General features: G+C 50.0%; 1 protein-coding gene across 2 annotated transcripts in view; it reads left to right on the top strand.

The window, feature by feature from the left end:
- The first annotated feature begins 264 nt into the window (after positions 1–264).
- SYT17 (synaptotagmin 17) overlaps positions 265–12299 on the top strand; it is a 35918-nt gene continuing 23883 nt past the window's right edge. Inside the window, exons 1-5 of one of the 2 annotated variants that reach the window (XM_064390059.1) lie at positions 265–401; positions 3662–3679; positions 4987–5135; positions 10223–10371; positions 11010–11629. In XM_064390059.1, the coding sequence (XP_064246129.1) occupies positions 387–401; positions 3662–3679; positions 4987–5135; positions 10223–10371; positions 11010–11629 (951 nt within the window). In that variant the 5' untranslated portion in view covers positions 265–386. Of the gene's footprint in view, positions 402–3396; positions 3518–3661; positions 3680–4986; positions 5136–10222; positions 10372–11009; positions 11630–12299 lie in introns of those variants that run through there. The other variant, XM_064390058.1, reaches the window with a different exon arrangement.

Below are 12299 nucleotides of genomic sequence, written 5' to 3'. Positions count from 1 at the left end.
TCCCCTCCCGCGCCGCGTCCCGGCGCCCGGCAGGGCTTCGCGTCCCTGAATTTCCGCGCGGGGCCCTCTGGAGGTCAGTGTTCGCCCGCGCTGCGGCGGAACCTGTTGCGGGCCCGCGGAGGCTCCGCGGGCAGGGCCGGGCCGGGCGGGAGCCGCCCGCCCGCTCGGAGCGCCGGCCCCGCGCCGCCGCCCGCCCCATCCCTCGCCCGGGGGCGGCGGGCCCGGCCCGCGGAGCCTGCGGGGCCCGGCCGGCGCTGCCTGCGCGGCCGCGGAGCCGGCGCTGCCCGCGGGGCCGGCCCGGCCCCCGCCCCGGGCGGTGCCGCTGCGGCGCGGGTGGGGCCGCGCGGCGGGAGGGGCCGTGCGCGCCCGCGGAGCCCCGCGGAGCCATGGCGTACATCCAGGTGCGTGCGGAGGGAGAGCCCCGGGGAGAGGGGGGTCTCTGGGGCCGCGCGGGACGGGTGCGGTGCCGCGGCGGGGCCCCCCCGTGTGCTCCGTGCCCGGCGCGGGTGCGCAACTTCGGGTTAACTTCTGGGGAGGAGTTCCCGGAGGCGACAGCAGCCCCCGGGCAGGGGCCAGGCGGGGCCGGGGCAGGAGCGGGGCCGGCAGCTGTTGATAGCGAGACCCCGGGCAGGAGAGGGTCCCCGCGGGGCTGGCGGGCAGCCCTCGGGCCTCTCTTTGCTGGGGGAGCGCGATGGCCCCGGGGACGAGGAAGCCCGTCCCGATCCCGCACAAGGACTTGTTGGAGGCAGGAGGATGCTGAGCCCCGCGGGCAGACTGGGATGCCATGGGCCGCCCCAGCCTGGGCACGGTCCGGCGGGCGGGGGGCAGCGGCCCCTGGGCTGCGGGGATCCTCGGGCTGCGCCTCATGGATGGGCTCTCCCAGCATTGTGGGGCTGAATTTTTGTCGGGCTGGTCAGACCCTGAGCGACCCCCGAGCCGCCCGCTTCCCACCATTGCCCGCCCGGTTCGCATCCACCCGAGCCGGGGGGGCATCTCCAGCCGGGCGGGCGCTGCTGCAGACCCCGCCACCGCCGCCAGCCGTGTCCCCGTCCCGCGGGGCCGTGTCCCCTCCGCCCGCCCCGCCGTGCCCCGTGCGGGGATGCTGAGGGAGCTGTCCCGGGAGCCGGGCTGGAGCCCGCCCGCGGTGCCCTGCGAGGCTCGGGCTCCCGGCGCCCCCCGGCTCGGCGGGGTCTCGAGTGGGGCCGTCGTGGCCCCTGGGTACGAGGTGGGGGTACCCGGGTGCGGAGCAGGGCGTCAGCAGCACCCCGTTATCCCCACAAAGCGCCTCAGTCGTGGTGGGGTGGGGGGGATGTGTGGCTGAGGGGACCGCGCTGTCCCCAGGCTGCGCTGTCCACTGCCGATGGAGCTTGTGAGCCTTTCCTGGGGTGTAACTGCGGGGGCAAAACGCGCTCTGTGAGCAGCGGGGACCCCACCCTGCTGCAGCATCCCTGGGGGTACTGCCACGGCGGTTCGTTGTCACTGCTCCAAGGGCCTGGCTGCGACTGGCGGCTCTGCTGACCTGGAGCAGGTAACCCCCCCCAGGGGCCCTGCAGCAGGTTGTGGAGATGGAGCCCTGCCCCCAGCCTCGCCCTTGATGAGGGATCGCTCGTGGCTGGAGACTCCCATCTGGCTCGTTCTCTGCTCGGCCAATTGGCATGACGTGGCAGAGCAGGATGGTGCCTCCCTGACCCTGGAGACTGAGCCGTTCTCCAGGGGTTGCTGAGCACATGGCAGCTGCTCTGCTGCCGGGGATCCCCCAGCACCAGCCCGCTGCTGCAGCCTTCCCCAGCCCTCTCCTTCCCCAATCCCTGCCCTTCCCCAGCCCTGTCCTTCCCCAGCCCTGTCCTTCCCCAGCCCTGTCTTTCCCCCAGCCCTGTCCTTCCCCAGCCCTGTCCTTCCCCAGCCCTGTCCTTCCCCAAGCCCTGTCCTTTTCAAAGCCCTGTCCTTCCCCCAGCCCTTCCCTCGTGCCTGGTGCGAGCGAGGTGTGTGGACAGGTGCTCGTGTTTGCTTTCCTTTCATGGGCTCCTGCATTTCAGCCCTGCATGCTGCTGTTGACTTGTTTACCACTGTCACACTCAGTCCTTGTCCCTGCCCTCCCGTTCGGCTGGCCACAGGCTCGCTCTGTCCCTGCTGTGGATGGCTGTGTGCCCTCGGGGCTGTGGCACGCAGGGGTGGCTTCCCAGGGCTGTGACCCATGGTGGGCAGGAGGCTGCTGGCTGTGAGCCCGCCGTGTCCCCGTGGGCCCTTTGGAAAAGCCCTCTCTGTGTGACACGTGCGCGGCGTTCGATCGCGTGGCGCCGGTCCAGCCGCTTTGTTTCAGAGCAGTTTCAATATCCTCCTTGCAGCTCTGCTAAACCGCTGGAGCTTTGGCTGCAACTTTGCATTAATAAGGAATGATAAAGCCCTTTTAACCATCTAGCATTTTCTTAAACAGCTGGCCCATGGGTATCTGTAAGCACTGTCTTGTCTCAGTGCACCACAGCTCTTCTCGTCTTTTAACTGCTCCCAACAAGTGGTGCCTTTTTTGACAAGCACTGGCTTCCAAGAAGTTTAAAAGGAAGGCTTGCACCAAAACGTGGTCCATGGCAAGAGTTCTTGGAACTAAAGACAACTTCTGCATGCCAGCTTCTTCAGAAAAGTCTGCTCGTGTCATGTCATGAGCATAAAGCTAGGAACCAACTTTGGAAGAGTAGGATGTACTCTTTGGAAGAGTAGTGGTACATTTGGAAGAGTAGGATGGAGTTTTTTGTGGGTTTTTTTTGTATTGTTTTATTCTGTGGCTTTGTATTGGTTTGGTGGTTGTTTTTTTTTAGGGAGTCCCCATATACAAAGGCAGCCAGGGCAAATAGGAAACTTTTAGACATTATTAAAGTAATGTAATGGATAAGACATTTCAGCAGGTATCAGAAGTGCTAAGGAGTCTCCAAAGGAAATGGGTCCATTATATATGTATATAAAGTACCAAGGGTGGTTTTGTGAATAAAAAGCTGGTTTGTGATGCCTTCTTCCTTTGCTGTAGATTTTCCCTGGCTTGGGGGAGGTGTCTGCAGTGCAGATTTTTGAATGGGAGTGTGGGACTCAAGCCTTTAACTTCTATCTTTTGTGTTCTTCAAGTCACATCTGAGGATGAAGCTGTAGGTGCCCAGAGATGCAATGGAGAGAATTCAGTCTGTTCCTCTTCCTAGAAACGTTGCCTTAGAGAGCTGGCATTGGAACTCCATTGATATGGGCTGAATGTGGAGAAAAGCCTTTTTTTTCTGTTGAAAAATTTGGATATGGTTTGCTGTCAGCAGCAAGTAGTTGCTGCAATTAGAGTCAGGTTACTAAAGAAAACAAAATAAGTGGTTGCATGTGATACCCATTAGCAAGAAGCAATGAGCAGGATTTTCATGCTTCAGAATGGGTTTGGGAGTTTTGTTTGTGGGAAGGGAGGAGCAGAAGGAGCTTTGTAGTGAAGGATTGGAAATGGCAGAAGCTGATGCCCAGTCAGGCCTCTCCTTCCTCTAATATCTGCAAGGTCCTGTCTTGCCAGAAATTCAAACTCATCCCAGGCTGGGGCATGTCATGGCAGAAAATTTAAAGTTGTTTGAGCATTGCTAACTTGTTTTTGTCTTTTTCATTTTGTTCCCCTTTGCTTCATCCTGGATGTCTAAAAGGACAGTTGGAACCAATAAATGAGGTGAGTTAATCTGATGATTCACTCCCCGCTCTGTCTGCTTGCTCCATCCTGAGGGGATTGTCTCGTGTTTTCTGACTCTTTACTGATGTCCTAGATATAAGTAATGCACTGCATTTTGGGCTGGTAATTTTTTGGTTTGCAGTGCCCAGATTTTGTTTATGGTAAAAAAATGTGTGTTTTACTGTAGCAAAAAGCCATGTTCCTATGAAGTCTTCTCTGCAGATCAGGTTCCTCTGAGGAAACCCCTCCATGTGGTCCACACTCATGAATACTGCAAATGTCTGGAGTATTTTGGGGAGATAACTATGGAGAATCTCTCATGCACTTTATTTCTTCAGCTTCTCAGGAGCATCTCAAGGTCACACGCAGTTGTAAAGCAGTTTGACTGGGTGCAGGTGCTGTGCCCTTGCAGCTGCCTCTCCCACTGTGCCCACAGAGCCCTTGTGCTGCTTAATGAGCCCTCTCATGAACAGCAGGAGTTGGGGCTGGTGTGGGTGGGAAATGAGCTGAGGTTTGGCTCTCTGCTCCTCTCCAAGCAGAGGTTTGAAGTGGGGGAAGGCTGTGGGGATGGTGTGGAAATGGGGCCACAGGGTGCTGCTGCTCCAGTGGGGAGCTGGCACAGCCCTGCTACAAGTGGGGCTGCCAGTGCCACCCCAGAAACCTAAGAAATGAGAGACTTTTCTGGGTCTACTATTCTTCTAAAAATATCATTGAAGGTTCTTCATTAATGCATTAGCATTCATTAGCAGAGCAGAAGCATGAGGATAGTGTGCTCTGGCTAATCCATTTTAGTGCTGAGTTTGTTGGGCTGTAATGCTCCATGTGTATGGATTGTACAAATATTACTGCTACATCTACAGGGATGAAGTGTGTTCACATTGCTGTGTTAATTAAATAGATCCTTGCTGGATTAAATTGAAGCTTTCACTTACCTTCTGGTTTTAATTCATCCTGTCGTATGTTTGCTGATCTATTAGATTGTTGATGTGTGTGGAGGAATATGCATGTTTCCACTCCAACATATTGCTGGGCCATAGTGCTTTGTAAATCACCCTCTTGCCAACTACATAATAATACATTGCTACTAGAGGGGAAAATACCTGCAGAGAATGCTTATTTTCCTGCCTTGTTATGGCATCAGTGGGGTTGGGCTGGTAACTGCATAGCACTTGTCTGTTGGTATAGATGAAATAAATATAGTTCTTAGTGTTCTGTTGCAGAAACACAAACACAAATACAGCTGAGTGTTTTTTCTCAATAGCTATTGATGGGTTGTAATCTTGTACTTTGGTTTGCAATGGCTCCAGGGTCTGCTCGCTCGCATCTCGGATCTCTTGCTGTGCCGGTGGACTTGCAGGAATTGTTGTCAGAAATGTTTTGACTGTAGCTGTTGCCAAACAAATGAAGATGAAGTTGAAATCCTGGGACCTTTTCCTGCTCAAACTCCAGCCTGGCTGTAAGTTTGGATGCACGATTTCCTAGCTTTAACCAAGGAGTACGACTGCTCAGCTGTGATGGGGGTACTGATGTGAATTGCAACAGAACATTCAGAGGATGCCACTTAAAGAGCAGGAACCTGCTGAGGGTGGGAAGGCAGGCTGCTCCTGGCATGGTGGTGAAAAAGGGCAGCTCTGTTAACTCAAATAGCGAGGTTAGTCTTTGTAAAAACCGTTTCTGATGGATAGGACAGAAGTTGTTTTCTAAGCTGGCCTGACAAGGATAACTGGTTTAGCTGTGCCCCCTTCTCTAAAGATGCCTTTCATCTTCAGTCCTATTTCCTCTTCAAATGGACCAACCCTTTGGAGCACTTCAACTTGGCTGAAATGCTGATGAGGTTGTTTGAAAATACTTTCTTATCCTAGCGTGAAGGTGGTTATCATATAGGCAGATGAAAGGCACAGCTCCTACGTGCTCTGAAGGGGAAATTCATTTTAAGTTTCACTTAGCAGGACTTGATCTCCTGCATCACCATAGTACTTCTCAGAATTTCTTCTCAAATCATTAAAGAACCACAGCACCAGGTCTTATCTGGAGCTTTGATTGGTATGTTTGCAAATCCACTACAAAGGAAGTCAGTGAAGTCTTCCCTCTTACTCCCTCTCAGTCAGGAATCTGCAGCACAGAGGTGACCCTGTGGAGGCAATAGTGGAACCAGGAGGGGAGCAGAGCTCTCTGGTGTTTTGTGGCTGTTTTGTCAGCTGGGCTGGGCTTTGTGGAGCAGATCATTTGATGGACACTGCTTCAACTTGTCCAGAACTTGTGGCACAGGAGAGGCCTGCTCAGTGCATTGTGTGATGCTCAGACTTTGGTACCTGGGCACTGAGGCACTCAGGTAATTTTTTTCTACTCCTGTGAGTATGTGCTGTTATTCTGTGTCAGCTCTGGAAGGGTCATGTCTTGGTGCTGCATGAAATAAATTTTCTCATGTTTAAATCGCGGTCCTGTCCATGTACTCCTGAATTCAGGTAGAACAGGATGGTAATTAATACTGAAGCAATAAAAATAGAGCTGTTCAGGATGTGTTAGAGTGGTTTTTAGATGTGGAGCAGCATATTTAAAAGTCTGATATATGCTCAGAAAGTGATTCACCTGCAATTAATGGGGAATGGAAACAAAATCAATGCTAAATAGGAAAGCATCACGCACAGGAGAGCACAGTGATGAGGCTGCAGTATTGGACGTGGAAAGATTGGTGCAGGAGCAATTACATCTTGGGAACAAGAAGCTGGGCTGGTGGTGAGAGGGTGATTCAGAGCTTATGTGGTGGGCTGAGCAGTGGAAGGGACATCCTGCCTGTTTTGGGGTGTGGAGTGATTGTACCAGGGTGTAGGTTTTGACTCTTGGATTCTTCTGTCTGGCTAAAGGGCTGATGTGAGTGCTGAAGCCCTGTTCCTGTCTTCTCAAATCTCAGCTCTATGGTGGCTTTGCAGATGAGTTGGACTTGGCCACGGGCAGAGAACATGGAGACCTTTGGACTTGTAAAATTCTCTCTGCAGCCTGTGTTGTTTCTCCCTGGTCCTGCTCCATCTGAAAGCCCCTACAATAACTACATGGAATGGCCATAAGCAGAGGACAACACTCTCTGGTGAAAATCAACCCAGTTCCTCAGCCCTGTTGCACTTTTTGCTTCACCCTCAGATGCTCTCAGCCCTGGGAAGGGTCCCTGTGACCCAGCCCAGGCCATTTCTCCATCTTTCCACCCAGCTGTGGGTGGTTTGGTGCAGTTGGGGTCTCCCTGTTCTGCTCCATGCTGAGAGAAGCTGAGTTCCCAGAGGTGAAGCCTGGGAGGGGCAGCAGGCAGCACAGAGGATCCAGGACAGAAGTGGCTTTGCTTTGCCAGGACACCTGGGTGCTGCCGTGCCTCGGGTCACTGGAGTCACCCCTGCTGTGACACACCTGCACTCCTGTGATCCCTGGGGTGCCTGCTGGCACACAGTCCTGCACAAGCTGCAGAGGAGGCTTTGCTTGCTGGAAAATGCTCCTCTTGAGCTGGCATGGACCCAGAGTGGTGCCAGGCAGTGTGACAGTGCTTTGTGCTTCCAGGGTGATCCTGCTGGAAAATGGTGAGGGAGCACGAAAATTAAGTGAGAAGGACAAAGGGAGATAGGAGATAAGACAGAGAGGAGATAGATCCTCTACTTCTCCCTAAGGAGATGTGATTGAGATGAGAGGGTGGAAAATGAGCCTGTGGAGGAACAAGAGTCTGGAAGATGAAAAGAAAGTAAAAGGCAAGAGCCAGATTTGGTGTATTTTGTTCGCTGACAAATAGTTGACCCCAGCTTTTTGTGTGCATGTTTAAGGTGGAAATGATCCCTTGTTAACTCAGAATTCAGAAATCAAAGAAGCATTCTGTTTTCACTGTGTTGATCTTATAGTTTTATATCTCTATATGCATTTTTGGATGTAGGAAATGATCTCTGGAGTTACGTGAGTTAGTTACTCAGAGTAAGAATTTGGACTTGTTCTTAGAATAAAATTTTTAATGTTTTTAAGTGCTCAGGGATCTCAGGGATCTGTGTATACCAGTTGAATCCCTCATTCTTTTTTTTTTTCTTTTTTCTCTCTTACTTTTGGAGAGGGGGATCTTGTATTTAGTGGAAACCCCTACAATGAAAACCAGGTCTGATGTTCCCTTATTTTGCATGTAGATGTGTGCACTGGATTTGGGAACAAATCAATTTATTGTATTCCCTGCTTGCAGCCTGAAAGTGTTTTTAAAATAGATCTATGTTTTCAGCTGAGCTCTTTCCATCTGCCTATTCTTCATGGGCCTGAGACACTGGTGTGATGTAGAATGCAATTTGTGCCTTCCTCACCTTCCTACCCACTCCCCAGGGGAAAACTGTTTTTATGGTCCTCACTGGTGAATGAGCAAACATATAAATGCCTGTGGTTAATGACCCATCCTCTATATTTTGGCCCTAGGTTTTCCCTTTGGCAGCTCTGAGACACCTCATTGCCCTGGAAATTCAGGAGTGGATGATAAAGCTGCAAGTTTAAGCCCTTCCTCTTGGGAGAATATGGATTTTTCTCACTTTCTGAATTTTTTGCAGTGGCAGCTGAGGGAAAAAAAGTAAATTCTCGCAATGAGTCCAGTTGCAATGACCTGAGTGCATGGTAACTTCTTGTTATTTCATGAGGAGCACTTCCACCCTGGTCCTTGCAGAAATGGCCTGGGAACGAGGGTGGATGTTTGAGCTGCTGGTAAGGGAATATTCTACACAAACCCCAAAGATAAACAGTGCACACTGTGAGACTGAATTGAAATCAGGACACAACTCTTCTTCCCAAAGGTTCAGATTAAACAGAAACAGAGCTGCTTTAACCAGAGCCAAAGTTTATTTGAGGAAAAATTATTGTGGCTCAGTAGCAATTTCCTTACTAAAGGTCATCTGTATGTTATTAACTCACTATTACGTTTACCCATTGTAGAACATCCTTAATGCCTCTCTTCCTGATTCCCTTTTCACCCTGCCTTGTTCTGTGCATTTGCTTCTCAAACACAAGCATATCCAAATGCCACCTGTGATTGTGTGGACCTGCATTTAGGCATGAAAAAGCTATTTGTGTTCCAAGTACTGATTATATATCAAACTGTATGGTTTGGACTGCCTTTAATGGGCTGCAGAGCTGTGCAAATATTGTACACCCCTTTTAGCAGAGGGTTTGGTTTTCATTATTAACAGTTTTTTTTAGTGTGAATGAGTTGTGTGAGTCTGACTTGGTGAAATTTGCATGGATCCTGCTGTGAACTTTGTGGCTTGGATAAGAATTTCCAGTTAGTTTTGGAGTTGTTTGTTTTCTTAATGCTTGTTGGGCTTTTATGCAAGTTTACTGCCTTTAGCAGAATATATCAATTGCTCTGCTCCAGTCATTGGTTACTAATGAAAATGATTCAATATATTTCATTTATACCCAGCTGAGTTGTGCACATAGAAAGGGTGGCTTGGAAGCAAAATTCACACAGAATTCCCCTTTGCTTTGCTCATTTTGTGCTGATGCTTTCCTTGTGATCTGCTGCTATTTTATTTTCTGTCTGGTGGCCTGGCTGTTCTGCAGGATGCACCACACGTCATGGACCCATTGTGAGATTCCATTTCCATCAGCAGCACTCCCCTCTGAGCACACAGCTGCAGACTTTACCTCCTGCAGTTGTCACTGTCTGCTCCTGCCCTGCTTTCAGTCAAAGTTGGGAGATCCTCACTTCTTTCAGGAGCCACTGCAGCTGGGACATGTTGGGGTTTTTAACCAGAATGTTGTTTTAGATAAAAGTAACTTGTCTGTACATGTAACTCCCCTTTCAGTTTGTTTAAATGTACATATGTGGACTTCTCTATGACGCCAGCCTTCTGTGGAGTCTTCTCCAAGATGCTACAGAGCTTGCTTTGTCATTTAGCTCCTGCCAACTTCCCTGCTCCCACCAAGGTCCCTGGGCAGTACAATTATTTTCTGCTGAGAACCACATCTGGTTTATAGAAGTGGATAAAAAGCAGCCAAATATTTAAAAAGGCATGCCAATAAATAGCAAATAATTAATTTTGTCTGTAAGTTTTGAAACTTTACTGGCAAACCTGCAGTGTTTCACCAGGGGAGGTGTGTGGTAGGTTTGGGATATCTGAGCATGGTGATTTTCTGTGCTGGTTCCTTCCTAGTGAAGTCTGTGCTTCCAAAGTGTAGCTGTGAATTACAGCAGGAAGCTACTGTTTGAGGTTTGTGGTTTGTGGGGTTTTGGTTTGATTTTTTTTTCCTTAGAGAGAAGTATAATATTTCTGATCAGCATCTGAGTTATATGAGCCTTAGTAGCCTGTGTCATGCTGTAATACTGATAAAACTGTTTGAAAGACAGGCAGAAAGGTGAAGAATCTGGTTTTTACATAGGTCTGAGGTCGGTTGCTCAGCCTTTTGCTTGCCAGACTGATCAGGAGATACCCCAGGGCACCAAGGGACGAGCCCCAAGGCCAGCCCCAGAATGCCAGAACATTGTTATCCTGCATGCACTCCTTGTGCTGGGCTGAATCATCCAAAGGTCTCTCATTATAACAGGATAAGCAGCCAAAATGAGGACAAAGACGGAGACTCTGATAATGCCATCAGCGAGCTGCCTCCCACTCTGCAGGACGTGTCCCCTGACAGAAGGCGCTCGTCCTCGGATACGTCGCGGTCCACGTACAGCCTCACGCGGCGGATTTCGAGTAAGGCCGTCCTTCCACCGCTGATGTCCTTCTTGTGGGGGAGAAAATCAAACTGTGCTGCTTGCTCTTCCGTCTTTTGGACAGGGAACCAAGCCAGGCTGAAGGCACACTGATTAAAATCTCATCCTGTTTTGCAGGAGCACGGTGGAAGGGGCCAGCCCTGTTTCTCTTGCTGAAGCACGAGCGTGGTGCTTGCACGTGCAGATGGACAGGGAGGGAGAGGTGCAGGCCAGCTGGTGCTTCAGCGTGGCTGAGGGTGCTGTTGAGTGTTGGCAAAGCCCCTCTGTGGAGCCTGTGCTGGCATTGCACAGACACAGAATAGCTGCACCCAAATCTTGCACCTGTAACTGCTTTAGTGGACTTTCTAACAATCACATTTGTGTGTTTTCTAACAATCACATTGGTGTGTTTTCTAACAATCACATTGGTGTGTTTTCTAACAATCACATTGGTGTGTTTTCTAACAATCACATTGGTGTGTTTTCTAACAATCACATTGGTGTGTTTTCTAACAATCACATTTGTGTGTTTTCTAACAATCACATTGGTGTGTTTTCTAACAATCACATTGGTGTGTTTTCTAACAATCACATTGGTGTGTTTTCTAACAATCACATTGGTGTGTTTCTCTCGTTCAGGTCTGGAGTCGAGGAGGCCAAGTTCTCCACTAGTTGACATCAAACCCATCGAGTTCGGAGTAATAGGAGCTAAGAAAGAAATAGTTCAGCCAACTATCCTGCGGAAAACCTACACCCCAGATGACTATTTTAGAAAATTTGAACCAAGGCTGTACTCTCTTGACTCGAATAGTGATGACATGGACTCCTTGACAGATGAGGAGATCTTGTCCAAGTACCAGCTGGGCATGCTGCATTTTAGCACACAGTATGATCTGTTGCATAATTACCTAATAGTGAGAGTCATTGAGGCTAAAGATCTGCCTCCTCCAATTTCTTACGATGGCTCAAGGCAAGACATGGCTCACTCCAACCCCTATGTGAAGATCTGCCTCCTCCCTGACCAGAAGAACTCCAAGCAGACCGGAGTGAAGCGCAAAACGCAGAACCCGGTGTTTGAGGAGAGGTACACATTTGAAATCCCCTTTTTAGAAGCCCAGAGAAGAACTCTGCTTTTAACTGTAGTGGATTTTGACAAATTCTCACGCCACTGTGTTATTGGCAAAGTGTCAATGCCCTTGAGTGATGTAGACCTTGTGAAAGGTGGACACTGGTGGAAAGCCCTTGTGCCTAGTTCTCAGGTAACAGAATTTATCAGATTATTGCCACAGTTTTTCTTGCTGTTTTGGGGGTTTTTGTGTGCATGTGTGGTTCCTTTGCCTGTTGGCAAGTAATGCTGTTTCTAATTAGTAATTGTCATCTTGTTAACACAGCATCTGCTGGGTGGGGATTATGTGGGCCTGTGACTGGTTTTGTGACTAACAATGTGAGGTAGAGGAGCTGTCTTTTATAGTCATGATCAAAGATCCTATGTCAGCTTAAATGAGTAGAACTCAGGACTGCTCTGAAGTTTGCACCTTTGGGCAGGTGTCTCCTGTCACTGCAGTGACCTGCATCCCTTCTCAGGAGTGCTGTGACACTGTCCCACCCAGGCCATTCCTGTGCTCTGGGGACATGAGGGGAACCACTGGTGCCAGTAATGATTTGATTCAATAAAACATGTAGAAGATGAAATTTACCCAGACCTGTGCTATAATGCCTAAACAATAACCTGCAAAGCAGTGGTACATTTGTTTTCATCAGGTCCCTAAAGGAACTAAATTTGCCATAATATTTGTCTGGTGCAAGTTGCATGCATCTTGGGCATTTCAGCCATTCAGTGGGATGGGAAGAGGAGATCAGAGGGTCTGTGTGCTTTCACCTCTGTTCTCAGGAAAGGGCTGTTCAGTGGAAAGATCTGAGCTTTGCAGC

This window comes from Passer domesticus, chromosome 15 (assembly GCF_036417665.1).
Source record: "Passer domesticus isolate bPasDom1 chromosome 15, bPasDom1.hap1, whole genome shotgun sequence".
Taxonomy (NCBI): domain Eukaryota; kingdom Metazoa; phylum Chordata; class Aves; order Passeriformes; family Passeridae; genus Passer; species Passer domesticus.
Note: the sequence above shows the minus strand (reverse complement) of the source record. Positions and strands in the feature narration are given on the sequence as shown.